Source organism: Zeus faber, assembly GCF_960531495.2.
Source record: "Zeus faber genome assembly, chromosome: 8".
In the NCBI taxonomy this organism is placed as follows: Eukaryota; Metazoa; Chordata; class Actinopteri; order Zeiformes; family Zeidae; genus Zeus; species Zeus faber.
In genome coordinates, this window is record NC_137195.1 from 20,492,881 (window position 1) to 20,517,249 (window position 24,369).

A 24,369-nucleotide genomic window follows, 5' to 3' on the forward strand; every position below is an offset into this window, starting at 1 on the left:
TAAAAAAAGCAAATAAAAGAAAATCTTGTGGGACAAAAGTAACCACATCTCTAAGGCAGTTAACAGTTTGTAATATAATGCAGACACTTCCGTCCCGCTTGGCCTCGACACATATCAGGTGCGTGTCCTGTTTCGATGAACACAGACTTGCTTGTAGAGTTTACACGGCACCGTGGACGCCCTGGGAGAGGAATGCGGCCTACCAGAGGGGAGGTGAGGCCACACAAAGAGAGGATGCCACCGTGTCATCCCCGTGGCGCTGCCTTCCATCGCGCTTCGTTTCCTTGTGAAACCAGATCAGTGTGTCAGGCTCGGTTTCGATACACGTCCAGACCAATGTAGGGCGCGGGCAAATAAATCACAGAGCTAATTGGAAAGCGCGCAAGGCTGCTTATTACCCCTCGCACTTCCCAGGCCTGTCATCACCTAGTAACTTTTAGCTTCTATACAAAAAAAAAAGGGAGCGTGGAGGGGGGGGTGGCTCCAAGAACATCTGGCAATACTCTTAGTGTACTGGCATGTTGTGAAATTTTCAGTTATTGAAAATAAATATGAGCAACCAACCTGCGCTGAATGAAGCACTTAGTGTACGTAAGTTCAATCAGGAAGACCTGTCCTCGACTAATTCGCTCATATACCACTTTGCTTTCACTCTGAAGGTGAATCCTTTTCGCTATCCCAGTCTGGAGGAGTGGATCCGGATGACGGTCTCTGGGCGGTTTTATTCACAGCGTTTCACTTATGAACACTTTCTTTTGTAAATACAAGATAAACATTGCATAAGGCAGAGCGGGAGGACGGCATGTCTCTGTCTCGGCTGCAGAAGCTGCCTGGCTCCAGAGAAGTTAGCACGAAGAGGGAGGCAGAGCGCGTGGGTCAGAGTTCATCCATGAGATAAAGCTGGTTCGGGGGGATCGCCATCACAGTTATACAGCCGCCTTCCGGGTTATCATGCAGCACGGGAGGGCAGCAGGGACTATCTATGATAGGACTATCTACGACCAGAGCGGGATAGGACAGAAGCTCTTCACCAGGACCTCCAACCGGTCGACTGGCCACCAAGCCAGCCGACCACAAAACTACTGCAAAGGCGGCTTCTCCAGTAGCCTCTAAAGATACAGAAATGGGGGGGTGAGTTCATTACTCCTTTTGGGATTAACCTCTGGACCACCTTTGAAGGCTTCATCTAGGTGCCTCTGGGAGACTAATGAGAAATAATGAGGTCATCAGATCCCACCGTACGCCCAGTGTTCCTTAAATGCATTATCATCATTATCTATCAGCCTGGTTCTGGGGGCAAATAGTATAATGACGGAGCACGGGGAAGGAATCCTTATAATTCAGCTCAGAAAGAAATTGCCAGGCCCCTCAGTGAAGTGGCTGTTGGGTCTTCAATTAAGAGCGATGACGTCCTCACATCTTCGGCTCCGTACTGCTGAAGCACGAGTATTTATAACTGTGTGTACAGTTTTCATGTCAAGTGCATTTGAATCTCAGAGATGAGGCACCAAGTGTCACTTGTGATCCTGTAGCAAACGCCGGCAGTATCTGGTTCCTCTGCCGTGGTCTGGGCCCACCGATTTAATCCTGAACACTCTGAGCTTCTCCTCAGCCAAAATAAAATGCTGTTTCCTTAGCAGTCTGACAGGGCCCTGTCTAAGCACTTATTTATTGAGATGAATATTCAAAAAACGGGCTAGATCATTTTGTGCAGATGGATGACTCTCTGAGGCGTGATCTTTTTGTTATCAGAGCCGGGAAGGGAGTATGTCAATTTCTTCAGACTCCTTTGGAACACTAACTGGGGCCGATGTTGAGCGGCAGGAGTGTCCGTGCCGTAAAAAGGCCTGGCAGCGCGAGAGGGGAAAAGGAGCCGGGTTTTTCCATCCTTCCTCTCCAAGCGGCAGTGAACGGTTCGGAGCCGAACAGCTCTGACCTATTCTATCGGCCCCGGCTTTGGCTGGCATGGAAGCCTTGGCTCTGCTCGCTGCCACCCAGCCATGACGTGGGGAGTAACGCAATGGCAGGGATCTCATGGCAAAGGTCGGGGGCTGCTATGTTCCTCCCGTCGCACCGTGCTGTGTTTTTTTCCACATGGGTGCTCCTCTGCTCGCTCGCATGGAGCCAGGCCAAACAGGAGGGATGTTTGTGTCAATCTCGATCTCCCAGAGCGAGATCCGTGATGACAGGTGTGTCAGTAGTCCTTGTGGCCTATTGAGTCCAAGAAACACAGCCTGTGATACCCGGGACCTGCTCCTGTATCCACAGAGCGAGCTGCAGCGCGCACGCACACACAGAACATCTCATCGTCTCAGACAGTGGTTTAACGCAGACGGACCATCCACTCACACTGAGGTACGCACAATTACCCACTGTTTAGAAGGGGAAAAAAAATGGAATTCAGTTCCATGTCTAGTTGCAATGCCCAGGGACAGGGCTTGGTTTGGTGTGTCCACTGTATTGTCTGGCAAATGTGAAAGTGTGGTTAGTAAAGCTGTGATGATTAAATGTCCCCGGGTACGGCTCAAAGGCCAAAAGCAACTGGTCTTTTTGTTGGTTAAAATGTGCAATGGAAATACCCACAAGCCCAAAGTCAGGAAGAGGGAGAGAAACAGACAGGGTAGTTGAGAGTAAAAAAAAAAGATTGTTGCCAGATTGCTGCCAACTAAGCTTTCGGTATTATAGAGTAGTTTCTTTACAGAGCTTTGGTACACCATTTGACTATAGCTCCTAATGCGTAGGCGCGTGTCCACCTCTGGCTCAAAAAATTCCCATGATGCACTTGAATCAATGATGTTAGAAAAGGTAAATGTAATCACTTGGAAACTTCCAGACCTAACTGGATGTGACAATGCACAGAGATACAACAGTGATATTTAGTTACAGATTTTCATATGGGAAGAGGGAATAAAGTAGAAATCACAAATATCATTATATGAAATTGCCTCCGACAAGGGAGTCTCCAGTGGCAGATTGACCTGGCACTGAATGAGCTGTGATATTTGAACCATGCTTCCAGGATATTGGCAACCTCACGTTGTGATCGACTGGCTTTTCCATGCCACTTGGCATGGAGGGCTAGGGGAAAGTCAGGTTGGTGTGAATGTTCATGGGTGTGCATTTCTGGTTGTGTATGTGTCATGCCATGATGTGCAAAGGGGAATGGTGGGGTTGAGTCCTCACAGTGTGCGTAAATCACAATACAATACAATAATTATGTAAGAAAGGTGGCCACGATGGAGATCGATCATCTGAGCCAGCAGTTCCCATTGTGCTGCTATTTTCGCACAAATGCTTACATGGTGGAAGACGTTATTCAAGTTTTTAACCCAGTTTACTCCATTTCCGTGGTGTTGCATCACAACAGAAAGCAGTTCGTGTGTATTCAAAGTAGCCTTTCTCATAATTTCTCTGTTCCAGAGAATGACCAGAAAATGGCTCTGTGTGTAAAGCTAGGGCCATGTGATTTCTAAGGCCGATTTGGCAACGATTTGAGATCAGGCGGAGTCGTGGTAGTCCAGGGTAGTCGCACGATGGAATCGTAGCTGTCATCGATATGTGTGTGTGTGTGTGTGTATGTGAAAGATAATAATCTGTCTCAATACGATCCCAATCGGCCAGGTCACGATTTAATCACACATGTTTGATTTTATCGGGGCCAGTCTTTCCATAATCATTTGGTGTGTGCCTCAAATAACAACGGCAATTTTCATCAGCCAATGAGATTGCGTGCCTGCACGATGGCGAAGCCAAAGAAAGCAACATGTGTGGACTTCTGAAACGGAGCAGCAACTTGTGGAATTGTGGCAAACTCAAGAGTGTCTAAGTAGCGCATGTCAGCGCTGCAATAACAGGAGATACTGAAAACCGGCAAATGTCAGACGTTAAATGTGCGCTGTTCAATCTTTTCAGTCATTCACGATTGAAAAGATCTCTTAATGTGGCCCCAGCTTAAGCCTCACACTTGTCGAGTTCTTGTTTGCCTTAACCTGGCAATCCACAAAACATTTTTATACCAGATAAGATCACAAGAACAAAGTCTGCTTTAATAATAAGCAGCTGCTGCTTAAGTGATTTCAGACCCGACATTTTTAAAGCCCATGATAGCAGGGGCTTAAATGCCATGCTCCAGCCTTCTTTGGGAACGCTCTCATCTCCTCGCTGCCCTGGTCAGCCGATCAAGTCTTTGCAGCCCCTCTGACCAAAAATCATCCTTTCTGACCTGACGATAACCTGTGAAGCTAACCCGGCAGAATAATCGACCCGTTCTCTTGGAGCGGTTGCGAAAAATGACGGGCAGAGCTCAGCTCAGAAGCGGGGGTTAAATAAGAAGAGGGGATTAGAGAGTCGTGACTGTAATTGCGATCACATCAAAGTAGGCCTTTCCTCAGAGATCTGATGCTGCGTGACAACGCAAGATTTTGTTCTGGGGCAGTCCGTTTGGAGCGGGACTCAGATTAACTTGCCGCACATCAGGACCATTTAAACTCAATATACAAACGGCGTACTTCGATGACAGCTAGGTAGTAGTGAAATACGAAAAGAAACCTTACAAAGGAACATGAGGTCTTTCTCCTTCAATTTATAGAAAATGGAGTGAAATGACCTCAGGCTTGCATAGTGACTTGCATAGTGTGCGTATGTGTGAGCTTTTAGACAGTGTAAGCGTTCGGCCATGGAGGAATACAATTTACTCGAAGGTCCTGCTATGAGCCTTTTTTTTTTCAACATAATTGTTCAACATGTTACCTTCTTTTTGTGTTTGGTGTCAGCGGCGATTGGTTGAGCAGAACATTAGGGGCTTTCTCCTGCGGTTGCGGTGTTCCTGGACTACTGGGCCTAAAGGTCCTGACACTCTCCTCTGGTGCTTTATTTCATCATGTCTGTCAAAATGTTGGCTCACGCAACCAAAGTGGGTTCATGTTCCTCTCTGTTTTCACATGAAACACTCAGCCAACACCTTGGGGCTGTGTGAAAAAGCCATAAAGGTTGTCGCTGTTGGCCCCGGGCCGCAAGTTACAATAAGGTTATGAGATCGGAGAGCTACGCAAAGTGGGGAGGGAGACATTTCATTAATTGGATTTTAGAGTTATTCTTAAGTGAGAGTCGTGAGACTTTTCCTGTCCTGTTTTTGCAGGGTTTTTTTCCCTCAAGTAGAAAACATAAGTCATATTGGGTGACTGAAGGTATGATCTGCTTCGAGTTATGAAACCAAAGCCTTTTCCACGAAGCAGCATAGTGAAAACACATTTACCACACAGCGCATGAATCCGTCGGAGCAATGCGTCCTCGTGTTTTCGTGCATCCGATTTTTACGTTTTAAATAATTTAGTTGGTTATTGGCTTTTAAGGACGAATAGGTCTTATGATTTCATTTCAAGTTGTGAGCTCCTATGTGCTCTTTGTGGTTGTAGATCTGAGACCGAAATCCTTCTTGGGAGAAATAGGAGTGAAAACCCAATCGGATGCTTGCTGGTTCTTCCCACCTGTGCGAGCAACTCATCCATTAAAAATCAGAGGTATGTGTACGTCCTTCAGAGAAGAAGCACGTGATTGGACAGCTTGCATGTACAGTATGTGGGAGGGGGGGGGTAAAGTTTCAAGGGAAGTGAGGTGGATTGAGACCTACTGGAGCACATGTTGATCTCAGGGCTGCGCATGCCGTAGTATCCTGATGGACAGTCGTGCAGACACTCGCCATACTGCCTCATGCGCTCCCTCCTCAGGAATAGGAAGAGCTTGGGCTGACAGCTCACACAGCCGTTGTCCCTGGAGCACACCGAGCAGCCTTTACAGATGGGGTAGGCTCCATAGCTAGCTGCAGAGAGACACAAGAGAGAACAGTTCAGGTGATCGCTTAGGTGTGTCGCTGAGGTTCCACTGTGAGCCTGAACTGCCCAAATGTTCATGCTCAAATGCTACTGTAACATGCCGCCGACGCTTATTAGGCTTTTTTATAAAGTTTTAATCTTGTTTCTTTTTTCTCTGAAGCACTTTGTAACGCTATGTATATATAAACAAAGTGTGTGCTATATAAATAAAGCTGGACCTCTTTACTAATTAACTTAAGACTTTAACACTGCAGGTTGATGTGTAACCAAATAAAATGATTTTGACAAGGATGGGATGTTTCAGCATGGTGTGAACAGCATAAAAGAGCACATGGAATCTGATATTTTCAAATCTTTTCATTCATATCTGGTCCTGAATTCAATACATATTCAACAGCAGTCGTATCGGGCATTTGTGTGACTTTTTACATCAATTTACATTGACATTAGTCATCGTTCTATGTTGTTGTTGTTCGCATGCGCATGGGGGTCACTTCAGGAGAGCAGTCCGCACTATTATATGATACAGAAGACAAAAACAAATTTGAACAGCCAAACAAAGGAAAATCCCATATGAGCAGTAAATCCTAATTGACCACTGTGGTGTGGGGATGGAGTGGTTTGAGCAGCCACCCCTGTCCTGGGTCTAGGTCATTTGGGACCCAGGATCAGAGTGGCTGCATACCTGTTGCTCGTTGGTTGGTCGAACGAACAACGGATAAAACCCCCGTCCCCACACACGCTCAGGAGAGTAGCCCTGTCATGACACAGCTCCATCAGCTCCCGGGCTTATTCCAACTAGCCCACTCCTTACAATAAACTGGCGTAGCTACAACCCTGTCGTCTGTGTCTCCGTGCCGGAGGTTCCGGACAACGGCACTTGGGTGGCGTGTGGTAGGCGAATCTGCCACAAACACTTAGTCCCGCAGGGCTGAAATATGCTTCAATATTCAAATAGTATCAGGGTTAAAAAAAAGCCTCATTCAGGGATAGTGATGGAAAAGGAGAACACTTGGATCCCGTCGCAGCTCTTAGCTTCACAAAGCTGTGGCTGACCTAACTTTCAACCAGCGACCAGGACAAAGTTGAAATGGAGGCAACAAGCCTTACCAGCGGGAGGTCTGACCATTTGATGAAGTCAAGTGCGACCAAAGCACAAGAATAAAAAACCCAAAACAACCATAATTGACACATCAGGAGTCATATCCTCTAATCCATAGTAAATATGTCCAATTCCACAATTTGTCATTCATGCAAACTCTGGTTCCCCTCTCGATGTTCAAACGCTGATTGGTTGTGAATGTGAATATTGTATTAATTCTGGTCAGGGTCGGTATCCCAAATGATGGTGTTGAGATGGCCGATGAAAGCCTCCCTGACCGTAGTGGCTCGAATTGCACGCGGAAGACAAAGGAGCCAGTAAAAAAATAAGTGCCTCAGTGTAAACTCTGTTTAAATGTCCGTTTGCAGATAAATGTCCTTGGGCAAGCGTGATCCCTCCCGAACAAGAGAGAGAGAGGGAGAGACACTGCTATCAGTCCCAGCCAAGTTTGGAATAACACACACAAAGAGACGGGGCTAGCAGCGCAGCTCCGGCTCGCCGACCCACCGCAATGCTTAATAAAACACAGCAGAGCTAACTGGACAGAGCGTGGGAGACCGAGTAGAGCGCAGCCTTGTGTTGCTGGCGAGGCTACGGAATGCTGTCTTAAATTTGGGCCAACAGATCTGCTCCGAAAGAGAGCACTAAGTGGGCCCCGTGCAAGCATTAGTTTTGTTATCATGCGGAAATCGACAAGCGGACATCAGTCGCTCCCTCGGATTCATCCCCTTCCCCGCTCCTTCCACTGGATCCCCGAACCTGGAGAGGCTCGCGCTGCTCTGCCAAACTACACTCAGCCCGGCGGAGCTGCGATGGACGGGCTGCGATATCGGAGTAATCAGAATGCGCCTTTGAAGGCCTTTTTTGGGGACGGGGATCTCACACACACTCCACAGATCACGGCCAGTGCTACGATGTTGTGATCCGGGCCCGGTTGTCCACAGATGATTCCTCATCTCCCCCGTCAGCCCACGCTCCCAACTCACAGAGACTCTTGGTGGAAATAAACTAAAATTCTCTAATGGGAAATCCCCTCTGGTTTTCTTTAAGGGTGCCAATATAAGTACTGTTAACTTACATTGAATTACATTGAATTGCTTTATTTCAGATAACAGATCAATAACAACAGATCAGTCGATAAACTCGCACAACTTATCATTTACCCCTTATATGTTTCTTTGATAATTATGCTGACGGCGTGATCAGGTTTCGGCCAAATTACCTTCTCCAGGACATGGTGATGAACACACGATGCACCGACATTTTCACAGACGCACAGCTTTTACATTTGAGCCATTCAAGTCATATTCAACTACACCGCGTTCCAAATAATTATGCAAATGATATTTTTCTCTGACTTTCCTAAATAGTCGATGCAAATGACAGTCAGTATAATTTTCAAGTCATCAACCATTAGGGTATAATTCGAATGTTATTGAACAAACCTCCCAATGATAACAGTATTTTTTTTTTTAATAAAAAACTCAAAATGCACTGTTCCAAATTATTATGTTTCAAAACATTTTATAGGTTGTAAAGAACTGAAAATGGTCATTTGTTGAACTTGCAGCATTAGGAGGTCATATTTACTGAAATCAATCAAAAACATCTTAACATAGGACCCTTCTTTGGTATCACCTTCACAATTCTTGCATCCATTGAACTTGTGAGTTTTTGAAGAGTTTCTGCTTGAATTTCATTGCAGGATGTCAGAATAGCCTCCCAGAGCTGCTGTTTTGATGCAAACTGCAAACTGCCTCCCACCCTCATAGATCTTTTGCTTGAGGATGCTTCAAAGGTTCTCAATAGGGTTGAGGTCAGGGGAGGATGGGGGCCACACCATGAGTTTCTCTCCTTTTATGCCCATAGCAGCCAATGACACAGAGGTATTCTTTGCAGCATGAGATGGTGCATTGTCATGCATGAAGATGATTTTGCTACGGAAGGCACGGTTCTTCTTTTTGTACCATGGAAGAAAGTGGTCAATCAGAAACTCTATATACTTTGTCAAGGTCATTTTCAAACCTCCAGGGACCCTAAAGGGGCCTACCAGCTCTCTCCCCATGATTCCGGCCAAAAACATGACTTCGCCACCTCCTTGCTGACGCCGCAGCCTTGTTGGGACATGGTGGCCATCCACCAACCATCCACTACTCCATCCATATGGACCATCCAGGGTTGCACGGCACTCATCAGTAAACAAGACTGTTTGAAAATGAGTCTTCATGTATTTCTGGGCCCACTGCAACCGTTTCTGCTTGTGAGCATTGGTTAGGGGTGGCCCAATAGTAGGTTTATGCACAACTGCAAGCCTCTGGAGGATCCTACACCTTGAGGTTCGCGGGACTCCAGAGGCACCAGCAGCTTCAAATACCAGTTTGCTGCTTTGTAATGGCATTTTAGCAGCTGCTCTCTAAATCAGATGAATTTGTCCGGCGGAAACCTTCCTCATTATGCCTTTATCTGCACCAACCCGTCTGTGCTCTGAATGAGCCACAAATCTCCTTACAGTACGATGACCACGCTTAAGTTTTCGTGAAATATCTAATGTTTTCATACCTTGTCCAAGGCATTGCACTATTTGATGCTTTCTGGCAGCAGAGAGATCCTTTTTCTTTCCCATATTGCTTGAAACTTGTGGCCCGCTTAATAATGTGGAACGTCCTTCTTTTCCTTTAATTGGGCTCACCTGGCAAACTAATTATCACAGTTGTTTGAGATTGATTTCAGTGATCCAAAGAGCCCTGAGACACAATACCATCCATGAGTTTAATTGAAAAACCAAAAATTAAATGTTTATGACACTTAAATGCAATTTGCATAATCATTTGGAACGCGGTGTAAAAGAAAAATAGCTAAACTTCCCAATATGCAAGACTGGTGATTAAGAGGAACTCAACGATGCTAATCATGTCAGCAAATATTGAACACTCCATATTAACCTCATTATTAACACCTAGGGTCCCTGCTTGTTGTTAAATCAGTGGTTCCCTAATTTTTTTCACACATTCAACCTCCAGCTGCGTAACCCCTTCTACAGGGCCGGTTCGAGCCATTTTTCTGCTCTCGGCAAACTAGTGAGGTCAGAGGACGATGTTGTAGGATGGGAGGGTGTTGGTGTAGTTGTGGGTAATTATTACACCCAGTGCTTATTTCGTTCCATAAGGAGGCGCAACATAAAATTAAATGAAATAACCTACATCTAAAATAAAAATACACAGTTTTGGCATCACATCGTTGGTACCGTCAGAGAGGGAGGCAGCTGTGTAAATTGTGCCCCATTTGCTCCCTCACCACGCCCCCCCAAGACCTGGACTGTTTGAAAATTAAAACCACAATTTTTTTTGGCTTACCCCCAAATTTCAATGGCCACCCAACTTAAAGGGGACCTATCATGCTTTTCCTCATTTTCTGTGATATATATAATGTTACAATGTGGGATGTTCATATTAAACGTGTCCAAAGTATCAAATAATGACGTAAAGTAATGACAAAGTAATCGCTGTGAACAAAACGCTCAGGCTTCCAACCGCTCTGATCGATCAGTTTCCAAAGGTTTTTTCTACTCTCTGCACGAGACGACGTCGGCTCGTCACAGAGTTCTTTAAATGGTCATCTGCTACATCCCATCTGCTGTGCGTTTCTCCAAACAAAACCAATAAAAAAAGTGTGTGTTTTTATTGTAGATGTATTTATATTATTTAATTTCCAAACAAACAACAAACAAAAAATTTGCCCGTCACACTCCTGCCCTGGCATGCTTCACATCTGTCCTGCAATACCACTCATATTAGCTTAGAACACATACACTCCTACACCAATCTTACTCCAAGCAACACTGCACCAGACCAGGGTCTATGGGACATCAAGGGTGCGAGTGATTCAGATTTGGCATGCTCGAAGGACTAGCACCTCCACGCCCTGCAATTTTTTACTGAAATTATCAACAGCACACATTGAGGGCTGGGGTTTCCGGGGTGGCGGTTGCTGGTGGGGTGGTGTGGGGGTGTGGTTGGCCAGGGGGCGGCTGGGTGGGCCCCCTGGTGGCTGGGCCCGTATCCTGGCAGATTGTGCCTGGTGCTGGGGAGTTTGTGGCCTGCTGCCATCCCAACCACTATACAATCCGACCCGGGCTGCGGGGAGCGCCGCTTGGGGCCTGGTGGGGCATCTGGCGTGCTGCAGTATGGCAGGCCTCGCCTTTGCATGGAGTGTTGGCGGGCATGGGAGTCCTGCCAGCTCGCCTGCGGGGCGGGCAGTTCTGGCGGGGTGTCGGCCCGCCAGAACTGCCTCCTGACTACATCCCTCTCCTTTTCTCCCTTATCTACTGCCATAGCTATCACAGGAAGAGGCCACGTGCCGAATTGCTGTTCCAAGTTTCCTAAACGTAACTAACTGTTGTTTTATCGATATATGTTGTCTTCTGTTGTTTCTATGTTTATTTGTCTCACCCGTGGTGATTCTCCCTCTCTTGGAGAAGTAATTATGATTAGTTGTTTATAGACCAAAACATGGTAAAATGCTTCTCCAAAGAGGGGGATTGGTGGTGGTTCTGTGTAACAAACAAACTGCTCTTGTCATCCCACAGGTCGTCCACAGGACAGAGTTGTTGCAGCAGTTCTTGATGATTAAAGAATGAATAAAGAGTGGCATTGCAGGTTGAGAAGTTGAACTTCACTTGCAGATTAACTCTGTCCAAGATGCAATGGTACAATTACTCTGTGTTGTATGCCCAGCATGCTGACAGTACAGGTAAAAATAACCCCAATTAACAATGATCCCAATAAATCAGATCCAGGTCAGGTGTGGCTGCTCAAACCACACCATCCCCACACCACAGAGAAAAATAATGGCCGAAGTCCGTACAGTCCGAACAATAACAATAACAATAACAATAACAATAACAATAACAATAACAATAACAATAACAATAACAATAACAATAACATCCCTGTGGGATAGACCCCTAATAATAATAATGATAATAATAATATTAATAATAATAATAATATTAAAATGTGAGTTAAAATAAGAAAAATACTAAATAAATCAATGGTAGTTGTGATTTTCTGATAATATAGCTGTTTTTAGAAATTATATTTCTTTTACATCGCCGTATATTTCAAGAAAATACATTCCAAAATGACATTTCTCCTTGTCCATCTCCAGTTGGGTAAACTGTAATATTCAAACAGACAAAGTAATTTACGTCATGAACAACATCGTCTTTCACCTAAATTAAGTGCACTCTACACCATAATCAAACTTGTTTACTTTTCACAATGTGAGGGAGAGCGGAAAAAAAATCAACTCGGCATCAGTAAGTTGGCAAGTCTATTTCCTCAGTCTGGTGAAGGGGAATTGAGAGTTGTTTGTATATGTATGGCACCACCACAGAGCAATGTCTTGTTTTTCATCATTTTGGTCGGGTCCCTTAGCTCTCTGACAAACATTGGCTCTGCAAACATCATTCAGAGGTACAATATCCGACTGAATTCCCTTTTTAGCATTAAATCTCACTGAAAGTTGTAGAATAACAAATCACACCAAAGCCTCAGCTAACTGGCCAACCAATCAGCGCGAGGGATTGCGCTCGGTGCAGTGGCTCGGGACATAACTGGCCCACGGATCCCATTCACTCTCACTCACATACTTCCTTTGCCGCTTGCTACAGAAAGCTGTCACACGCAGAGCGAGGCAAACAGTAGCTGTTTCAATACAACTGATACAACATCCTCCAATTAGCTTTTGACGTTTTTTTTGTTTTTTTTAGGAAGGAATGCGTCACATTATGGGAACAATTCACCGTTTGCAAAAGAGTGATTGACATAACGATCCACCAATTTGAGCTTTGCAAACTGTCACTATGCGCTGCTCCGCTGATGCCAAGCTGAAAAGAACCGCGTTTCATATTCATAACCAAAAATAAGGAACCCAAGCATCTGGAAGGTGATGTTATTTGAGAGGTTTCGATAGTAATTAAGGGAAGTGGGATTTGCCATAAATTGGCTGAAAACAGTCGATTTTGTTGACTGAGCGTTGGCGGTTAGGCTTGGGCAGACTGACCACTAAATCGTCAATCGGCGATCAGTCGATCGCCGATTGACATTTGTTTTTTTTATCCTCCAGGAAAAATCCAAGCATTGAAACGGTGTGAGCACAGTTTACTTTGTTCTGAAACTGATCCCCCGCTCTGGATCGATCAGAGCGGGAGCGGAGAGGGAGTTAGGGGGTAGAGGGAGAGAGCGGACAGGCTCTCCCTCTCCGCTCAGAGCGGTTTTGGATTCCTTATTGATTCGTTAAGTAAGTTGATTAGCTGATTATTGATTATTAAATCTCCTTGTGTTGCATGTAAAAAAAGAATACTGTGATGTTTTTTCCTCTTGTTGTTGTGACTGTTTTTGTTCCTCCGACCCTCATCGTGAAGTGTATTGTCTGAATCAAGTACGACCACAGAAATGGAATGTGACAACGACTTTGGTTGTTGTAAACAAGTACGTCTGTTTACACGTGGCATTGGAATGCGTCTCCACATGCGTCTCCTGTAACCACTTGTGATCGGATCTCACTTCCCCGCTAATTTGCCATAATGCAAATTCAATATATTGTGCAGATAATTCAAGATTCAAGATTCAATAGCAATAATATAGATAGATAATATAGCAATATATAAAATAATGTCATAAAGAAAGAGTTTAGTTTCCTTCGTTTCCTACTTGTATGGAAAATGAAAAACAAAAACGTAACTCATAGAACTGTTTGTTTCTTTACGTTTTTTTTAGCCAGTTCCTGACTACCGTGTCGGTTTTCCTGTGTTTGTATTTTAGATCTATTTATTTTTGTAAACAACATTTCTGAACACAGCTGAGTAAAGGGACTGTCCTGTTCCGCCCCATTCCAAAAAACCTGTGCGTCCTCACTGTCCCATACCGCGTCCCGCATGTCTGCCCGTTTCTTTCGGTTGTTATGCGATTTAATTTAGTAAAAACGTGATGTTTTTGGGTAAATATCTAATGTGGAGACCACATTTACCCATTATATTTCGTTCTATGTGTTCGTGCCCCCCCCCCCCTTCCTGATAGAATCGTCCGATTGGAATTTTGCGCGATCGACCAAGTCTATTGGTGGTCTGGAGTGAGAGGCAATTGCTGTAGGGTGGGACGTTGATGGTGCTGTATGGTGGAAGGGTGTTGGTGTAGGGTCAGAGGGTGGTGGTGTACACTCGCAGGGTTTTGGTGGAGGGTAGTGGTAGGAGGGTGGTGGTGTAGGGTGGGTGGGTGTTGGTATAGAGTGGGAGGGTGGGAGGGTGTCGGTAATATGGTGTAGGAAAGTGTCGGTGAAGGTTAGGAGGGTGTCGGTGTAGGGTCAGAGGATGGTGGTGCAGGGTGGGAGGGTATTGGAGGTACGGTGTAGGAAAGTGTTGGTCTAGGCCGGACGGGTGTTTGTGTAGGGTCAGAGGACGATGGTGTAGGATGTGAGGGTGTTAGTGTAGAGTCGATGGATAATGGTGCAGGGTGGGAGGGTGTTGGTGGTACGGTGTAGGAAAGTGTTGGTGAAGGTTGGGAGGGTGTCGATGTAGGGTCAGAGGATGATGCTGTAGGATGGGAGTGTTGGTGTAGGCGATGGATAATGGAGCAGGGTGGGAGGGTGTTGGTAGTATGGTGTAGGAAAGTGCGTGTGAAGTTTGGGAGGGGGTCGATGTAGGGTCAGAGGACGGTGGTGCAGGGTGGAAGGGTGTTGGCGGTACGGTGTAGGAAAGTGTTGGTCTAGGTCGGACGGGTCGGACAGGTGTTCGTGTAGGGTCAGAGGATGATGGTGTAGGATGGGAGGGCGTTGGTGTAGAGTCGATGGATAATGGCGCAGGGTGGGAGGGTGTTGGTGGACCGGTGTAGGAAAGTGTTGGGGTAGGTTGGGAGGGTGTTGGTGTAGAGTCGAGAAAATGGTGCCAGGTGGGCGGGTGCTGGTAGTCTGTTGTAGGAAGTTGTTGGGAGGATGGGAGGATTTATTTTCGTGGTGTTTGTGATGGAAGACTACTGTCTGTCAGTGACTATGTATCTCTGTAGAGGGCTTTCATTTCATAGGTTAACCCACAGGTATGTCGGGAGGGAGGCCAAATATTTCCCAGTGTGGAGCAGCGCTGTCTGGATGTCTCTGGGATTCAGCTTGCATTATGGTAGTAAATGCACATCATTTGCGCATTGCATTTCATTGTTTCGTTGAAATAGTACGGCTAGGGGCCAACCCTAGCCATACTGCATGTTTATAGTGCGACATTTCTGATGCTGACAGAACTTCCTCGGACGCTGGGACATTTCATCGACTGCCTTCCACGGCATCACACTGAATGACCCAAAACTTGCTACTCGGTATCAAGAAGAAGTGTGCAAACCTAAAAAAAAAATCAAATATCACAGTCTGCATGGAAATACGAGGACTACTGTAGACATACAGATACACATCAGAAGGACTCTTCTTCTCTTGTTGAAGGCTCATTCTGAGAGAACGTATTATTACCATGCGGCCGGGATGTATTAAGAGCATTGACGACAATGTTTTTAAGTTCCACTACAAACATGGAGGATGAAAGAGCAGCGGGTATAGCGGAGCACTCATTTGGCACCCCTGTGCGATTTCAAGATACAGCTTTAATGTGCCATCTTCTGAGCCACTGCTCCAGCCCGTGTCAAATGTTTCAAAACCAACCTCTCAAAAGGCAAACCATTATTTGACAGCTTCTCCAGCCTTTTACCCATCTACCCATACTTCATCCACCCGGCGCACTGACATTCTCCTTTTCTCCTGAAACAATTGCTTTATACTTGATGTTCAAGCTATGGAAAGTGGGAATTAAGCTTCTCAACATCAAGGTGAGAAAATGTTATTTTGTTTTTATATCTGAGGAGAAAGGAGAGAAAGAAGTGTCGAAATGAAATGAAAAAAAAAAAGATTAAATCGGCACTCCCTACACAGGATAAAACCAACAGGGTATACGGTTTCAGCCAGAGAATAAATATTACTTGAAACAAAGCATCTCCATAGTTCCCACTTCTCACGATAGCTGATGATCCCCTCGGGCCTAAAGTATTGTATTTACCAAAGCTACAGTATGGTCCATTTTAACATCGCCAGAGAGGACACCACAGGAACTCGGTGCAAGAGCCTCACAAACTAGCAGTCAGCGGTGATCTGAGAAATCATTTAGACTGTGACATTTCTGACACTTAACCACCGTTCCAATATCTTCTTTCATGTTGCTATTCTTAGGGTTAAGTTAGGTAAAATTAACTTCTGCAAAACAGCAAAGCGTGTTGTACATGTGTGGATTATATATATATATATATATATATATATATATATATATATATATATATATATATATATATATATATATATATATATATCCACACATATATAATCCCAATTCTGCGGTAATCATTTTTATCCTCTTTTGTAGTTCCAGCAGTGACTCTATTGGCCCCCAGATTGTGAAATGAATATTACGAGGTGAAACGACCTTCCAGATTTTTTACTGTGCAGTTTTTTCAGAGTCTTCTCAGGTGAAGTTGTGGTCTTTTCATTCATGCAAAACACTCAATAATATGCATGACGGCATGTTTTGGAGCGAGGCAAGTTTCATTCAGCAGGAAGCCGCGGTGATGGCGGGGAGGCTCGGCTGCTGAACGCAGCTCAAGTGCAATTAGGGTCGCAGTGAGATCCAGCAGTAGCCCACTACGTCTCAGGTATGTTTTTTTATGGTTCCAAAGTAAGCGTGACAGCCTTCGTTCGCCGCTGCCAAAGCCCCCAGATAGGCAGGGCTTCCACCCACGGCCAACCAGCCCCCCGCTACACTCCAACCCACTGCTTCCTATTAAATGATTTACACTAGGCCATTACAACATCAGGAAGCTATAGAGAGCAAAAATGAAAATATACATGTGCTGTTAACCCTTCGTTAACACATGCAACCTGGTTGTATTGGGACTTTAGATTGTGAATTGGGATTTAGTAGTGTGAAGAAATGCAATTCCAACAGTGGCACAAAACAAAATGCTGCCTCAGTTACGAAAATGTACACCTTTAAGCCATTTGTAAGAACCTTGGGACACTGCAGCTCGGTCAAGACAAAAGGGTCTCCCGTTTGTAATGTCAACCAAGCTAGATAGGTTATCATGCGGTGAGAGGCTTGAGCCCATAGATATAACCCTTTAGATATAAGCCTACCATAATGCCTATTCAAAATGGGTGAATTGCCCACATCACTAGGCCTTATGTTTTGTGGTATTTTCTGTATTCATGTTCAGGACATATGGGTGTAATAAAAGAGCACGGGATGATTGCTTTGATTAAAGTCTATGTTGGGCACACGTTTTCTTCTCCCTTATCAATTTAGAAACCCACTAAAAAGAAATATTTGCTCTACGGCGTCAGAAACACACATATGTCTTGATCATTGGCTAAGATGGTGGGGCAGATGGAGGAGGGAGCAAGCCATTTGTACAATAAAGCCTTGTGGTGGTATTATGATGGCAGAAATTTCCTGCCATCATAATACCACCACAAGGCTTTGTGGGGGGCTGATTCCAAACACAACGATTACTAGACAAGTGCTTTTATAGGAACACAAGAGTCCCCGCCCCTGGTATGAAAAAATCGAATAACGGACGACGGGCTGTCAGCGGCTCCGTTGTCTACCATGTTGAAATAGCCAGTGCTGGGCAGTAACAAGCTCCAGTAATGTAGTAATATTACTTTTCCCAGTAACAAGCAGTGTAAGTAATTAATGATAATATTTCAGTAATAACCCCCAAAAAATAACTTACTACGGTACTTTGGTTGATTCATTTTCGAAATCGTCGCACCGCATTCTGAGTTTTTATCCGTGATCAAAGAAATCCAGTTTTGTTATCATCTCTGCTGTGTGTCATGACAAACACGTTGCGTGATCTGTTCACGATCACGTGATAGGACAGCTGCACCTACGCTCCCGCCCCTAAGCCATGACGCAAATCAGCAGCAGAACTGCTTTACGGCAAAGATTTACATCACGGTGCTTTACGTTATCTGCACGTGGGAGCGAAACAAACATGACTTGCCCGTCTGCTACCACGCTGCGACTACATAAGGTGAGTGTTGACGAGCGAGCCGGTCACGTTTTAGTGCGTGTCGAAGACACAGGTAGCATCAGTAGGTAAAGCCTTAACTGCGCTGAGCGGGCTTGACACTCCCACAGAGGTGCACGTGCAAAGTCTGAATTTTGAGGAGAAAGGACGCAATTACTAATTTTGTGGGATGTAACCGAAAAGTAATGCAATGAGTAGTGTAATGAATTACTGTTGGCAGGGAGTAATAAGTAAAGTAATATTACTTTTGAAAAGAGTAAAGAGTAATGAGTAATAAATAAAAATAAAACAGCAACGAACCCAACACTGGAAATGGCGCTCACAGAATGGCCCATGAAAGCATGCGAAAGAAAAATGTTGCCTCCATGAAACAGTTTTCAACTTTTTTGAGGACATGGCCACGTTCCTTCTTTCGACACAAACATGCTGAGGAAATAGAACGAGGGAATGTCAACCATCGACGGTCAAGCATCTACATAGTCACCGCAGGTCTGGGAGATTTGGAATTCCTTGTCAACACACTTCACAGCACCGAGAGGGATGACCACCCACACCCCCTATTCCCGTTCTGCCAAATAATGATACGAGCCTAATTCGGTCCTCCAAAGAAAAGGAACCCCCAGCAGCTCCAGCAAGGGAAAGATAGACAGGCAGAATGGAGGTCGGAAGCCGAAGCAGCAGCAGCAGCAGCAGCAGCAGCAGCCATCGACGGGCTGGCCTCCCGTCGAACTGCAGGACGCAACCGCTCTCTGGATCTCTGCTCAAACCACTCAGCCCTCCAGGCTTACGCTCCGCAGCCGTAATCGGCACGAGAAGCCAATTCCGTGCAGTAAAAAAAAATAAATAAATAAAAATGTCCCAAACCGTCCACCCGCAGCCTCGAGTTTGCCAGCCCCCCCTCCCCTCAGCAGGGCTCGACATTGTTCCGAGCTCGTTAAAGCTCGGTACATGGAAAACGACATCACACCACCCACATTTTTTTAAGCCTTGCGACTTTATTTGCCACGGATCTGGAAGTCACAAAAAAAAAAAAAAATCGGCAGAAGAAAAGCTGAGGTTTCGGGTGGGCGGCAGGTGGTGGGGGGTGTTGACGAGGTGCACACTAGCCCTATGCGCTAAAGGCGCTTTTCGGTTCCAATTTAGAAGAAAAATATGTTAACCTAGCCTCCGACGCCACACCAGCTGGAAATAGTATGATTTTCGGAACATAGGTTTTCTTTTTTCAATTTTTTTTTTTTCCTAGTTTACTTTAGTGGATCATTCCGTAAGCATGTGTTTATAATTTAGGACAGTCCTGCTCCTTATAATGATTTTACAGCCGCGGTCTGAGAAAACACATTTGCTGTCAGATGTATTAAGGCGGCCAAATACTATAATTGTTCCTGCGATACAGATCCACCACCCTGCGAGGCTGGAGAGAGAGGAGGCAAAGAACCTCAACCTTTTTTTTTTTTTTTTTTCAAACTGATTTTCTCTGGCTGCAAACGGCTAAAGAGTCAAAAGCAGTTCAAACAGATGGCTGGTGAAAGGGGGTTCAATTAAAAAGACTTTCAATTGAACCCGTTCTCCAGCCGAATGAAATGGAGCCCCGAGAACATTTCAAAGGGTTTGAGTTTGGTACAAATGCCATGTTTGACCGATTGCACGACCGCTTCTCACCATCTAGACCTCACTTACACAAGTTTATCCATTCAAGTAAATTTGAACATATTCTACCAGATTCTAAATTGTACTCATGGGGAAAGATGAACTGAAAGATCACACGTATTGGGAACGTTTTATCGCCGCTATCGATTATCTGCCAGCAACCGTGCTGATAGGGGTGTTTATCACCAGGATTTTTAAACGCTCTCTGCACCTTTAACCCATGTGTTCGGCAAACCAACCAAGCGAAAAGGGCTCTTTGTGGAGTTACCTCCCTCTCCATTCTTCACTCCATTGCACTGCAAACGATGAACGCAGGTCGGTACACTACCCTATTAGACCTTTATGATGGATTAGTCCCATGTGCCGGCTTCTATCCCACATCAAGGCAGCCTTATGGGAAATAAATGTCATAATTCCTCTTTATAGACCCTTTTCTTTTAGTCGAAAAATGTGACAGGCCCAATCAGTAGGTGCGGTAAGTGTTTCCGACGGTAAGCCAAAATTCACAGACTTTAAAAATGTGGATAAGCGCCACCAGGTAACAGTCAATCTGCGATTTCAACTCCTTTTTTTTCCTCCTTCTGATCTGATGGCATTCTTGTTTGATTTTTTGTTTGCCGCGGGTGGATCACTACAATTGGAGTCAAATGCCGCCTGGACGACCCCTCCGAGCAGAGGCCATCCAGATGGCATTAAACTCCAATTCCTTTGATAACAGCGATTCAGCCAACATACTGTTGTTGGTCAGTGCAGGGGCTGCTGAGGTTTACGACACCTCGGAATGGAATCGCTGCTAGAAGACAAACAGGTGGCTTACGTTTCGTTACGTTCCAAGCTATTCTTCATCTCTCCCAAATCCTTATATACCCCCTTCTTCTTGAAAGGGGAAAAGGGTATCTTTACCATCAAACGTCCATATTATCGTTATCTTTTCTGTGTGTATCGTACTCAACTCATCTCAACATCCCAATCAACTGACACAAGGTCAAATTCGATTGAAGGTTTTGCTATAAACGTTTTTTGTCATTTTGCTTACTCCCCTAATGTGCTCAGTGAATGGAACCTTTCATCGAACATCTAACTACAAGTTATAAACAAGAAAGCCGTGCAACGGCGAGCTATGGATGCAGAATGAGCAAAACAGGCCCAAAAAAAAAAAAAAAAAAAAAGGCGGAAAAAAAAGTCATACAAACATCAGTTTTACTTTAAGGCGGAATTTGGACTATTTTGATACTTTCCACCTCTCAAAGTCCTCTCAAGCTGGGAGAGAAATGTGTTTTCCCTCAGAGGAGAGAGAAGTGGGAGAAAGAGAGCGCATGGGAGGGGAAAAAAAAAAAGAGGGTGTGGGCGGACGGAGGAAAGAAAGGTGGGGTGGCGCAAATTAGCACACCTGTTGGTAATTTATCACACATAAACCTCACACCTAATTTTCACACCTGTAGCTCACTGCGCTTGGAAGCCCCGTAATTCCCTCCGTCACACATAGGAGCGGGAAGGGGGGAGGGAGGGAGGACGGAGGGCGGGCAGGCGGGCGGGACGGACATCACACGGGGCGGGTGAGTGGACGCAGCAGCCGTGCTTGGCATACTTGCGCCCCATGCAGCAGGGCTCTCTCCCAGCCCCCCTGCCGGCGCAAATTCCCCCTCTCCAATTCCTCGTCTCCCCACCAACGAATAAAAGCCCATCCCAGGCTGAACCGCACACATCTTTAAAAAACAAGGAGAGTTGGTTGCTCCTCTCGCCCTACTGTAGATCCAGCCTCCGAAACGATCCCGAAGGGCAAAACCCGACTTTTTGGATTGTGAGGAATTCCAAACGACCAACCAGACAACCAACCGGGTGACATCTCAATGAAAGCCATGCCTTGTTACCTCGTGAAATGTTATCCATGTTATTCATCCTGTACAGAAATACTCCATTTATATTTATATCTACACCCAAAGACAATACTATCTTAGCCCAAATACGGTCCCTTCGCCCCTGCTGTGGCTTTTTACTTTGAAATGTCCTGTGCATAGAACCACATTTTGTATATTTTGGACATTTTCTTCTCTTTTTTTTTAGACCGTTAATTTTTTAGTTTTATGGTAACTGTCTGTACAGCAACACACCGATCCTCACTGAAACAAATCCCTTGCACATGAAAATGTACTTTGCCGAATGACGGATTCTGATTCTGGTTCTGACAACAAAAACATGATCCCTGATTGCAGCGGCGTCTCCTCCTTCTCTCCGTGGAGGAGAGAACGTGATCCCACGCCACACTGTTCTACCCCATTAACCATTTAACAAGACGTGAACCCACGCAGCCCCACACGGAGATCTAAGATGGTCGCCAGGGTCAAAAGTGAAGAGCTCCACAGGGGAGAGATGGATGTGACCCGCTATCACTTTCACACATGTTGTCCGTCAGGAGGAGGGGAAAAATAAAAAATAAAAAAAAATGTAAAAAAAAGAAAGTAAACTTCAAAGCCTTATTATCTTCAAAACCCCAGGCTCCATTATCCTACATTATATCCACACTACATTAACTCTTGAACTGAAAATTATTTTTTTCGAAGCTGACTGATGTCCTCTTACCTGCAGGCAACCGGCTGTGTCGTTACCAAGTAGAAGAGGTGATTGGAGTTCAATGCAGCCAAATGTCCATACCAGCTAACGCGACTGAAGCATCACACTATGGTCGACCGATGGCTTAAAGCGACCATATCAAAGAATTGGGCTGAAAAGTTCTCAAGGGCAAGTTTTTGAACAAGAAATCTTATTGAAAAAGCCAAGCCATACACCTTGATATGCACAGTATATACAAAGACATACATTGCTCCAACAACAAGCCATTGAAGTAGTCGGTGGAAAGGCCTTCATCCTGGGGATCCAGCAGGCCTATAAGTAGAGAATGTACCTTGAACCCTTGGCCAATCCGATGACTTCACGATTCCATTGGCATTTGGATTGCAATGGATTGAAGGTAAATACCATTCAAATTCAAACGTTGATCCCCAAGTAGTTGATTGTAAAGTTAGTCAAAGTGTTGAAGTGTTTCCAAACCTTATTATTAGCCACTAAAAAACCTCAACACCTCCCTTAGGTGTACATATCTCTCTGCTATGCTGTTTCACGCAGCCAACTCACGAATGCCTCTGATGTACAGTGCATAAACTCTGCGGTTTTAAAAGGGGGCTATTGGAATCGACTCGGGGTCTTGTGAACCGGCATGGGTGCTTGTAGATGTGAAAAATCTTTTTTCTGCCGGTACCAACAGAAAGAGAAGTTGTAAAAAAATAACTAGAGCTAGAGACAGAGTCTAACCAGACATTACACTCTACGATAAGGAAAGGCTGGATTTAGACAGGCTTTCATCCAAATCCATGGGTGGCATAAAAGTATATCATTACAGGAAGAAACTCCAACAAAGACGAAGCTGGAGCTGGCAGGTGCCTGCATGCCGATGTTTACTGTCACCAATGAGAAACAAATTGGGTTGTCATGTAATGGGCCGCAGTTTTAACAAAGCTCCGAGGCATCAGATGTACAGAGGAGCTATGTGATAACAAGTCAGCCCAAATCCGACGGAGTTGTCAGATTTGGCAGGCCAAGAATAAACTGTGGCACCCATCAGTCCGCCAATTGTTCTCTGTGAGGTATCACTTAGATGAACGCTCTTGAAAACTAATCTTTCCACTAAGAACACATATCTTCACAGCTATTTAGTTTTACGCCTGTATGGACTAACCCGCCCAGCACCGCCAGTAAAGCCATTAGGTGGTAAACGTGTTAACTAAATGTGACCCCTGCCTGAAAATACCTATTAGTTCAGACTGCTGGCAGTGACAAATGTTTACACAGCTAAAGGCTGGTGCTCCTGAGCCCTGGCCCGGGTTCAAATAAAATAATATCCAGTTGAGGGCGAGCCAGCCAAGATGTAATTTAAGTGTATAACTGTAGATAAAAAAAAAAGAGGGAAGGAATGTGTGAAATGTTGATGGGTTTCTTCTTTTCAGCTTTTTAGCATTTTCTCCAACGTGCATCCCTACCACAGTGTTGCTTCGCTGTCTGGACACAAAAAAAAAAAAACAGGGCGAACAGGGAAACCTTGATGGTGGAGGAAAGTGTTAAAACCCTGACCACCACAACGGGAGGCACCTCCATGACGGAGCACAATCTAAAAACGGAGCGATGATGCGACCATAATGCAACCAACGGACTAATTCTCCCTAATGACGAGGATAGGGGAGAAGCTCTGCTTTGCATTCTGCGTGTGCTTGTGGATCTGCAAGACGCGCACAGGTCAAAAACGTACCTGGCAATGAGTCCGCACAGACTACAACCAGACAAACAACAACAAATACCTCAACCACATGACCGAGTCAGCCGTGAGCTCTGTCCCAGTAGGGGAAGGGCTGGGCCTTCAACTCAAGGAGACTGGCTGGGACGCCCATCGTTCTGGTGCTGGGTAAGAAGTTAAAACCGAACCGAAACGAAACGTATTGGAATGCCACCCAATCCACGGTCATCTAGAAGATAACATCGTCAATTAGCACCGCATCGGCACTCTGTGAAAAGGAAAAGGCTGCCCACCCTCACCGGTTCAAGTGCGATACCTCTGAAGCCTTCTGAAGATGCTGCTCTGCCAGGGCTGGAGGAGGAGGGACGGCCGCCTCGGCTCTGCCCT

General features: G+C 45.2%; 1 protein-coding gene across 1 annotated transcript in view; it reads right to left on the reverse strand.

Moving 5' to 3' along the window:
• The window catches only part of rspo2 (R-spondin 2), a 54,407-nt gene that overhangs the window by 21,861 nt on the left and 8,177 nt on the right, over positions 1-24,369 (reverse strand). The window contains exon 3 of the mRNA XM_080005096.1: positions 5,630-5,818. Within this exon, the coding sequence (XP_079861222.1) occupies positions 5,630-5,818 (189 nt within the window). The remainder of the gene's footprint in view (positions 1-5,629; positions 5,819-24,369) is intronic.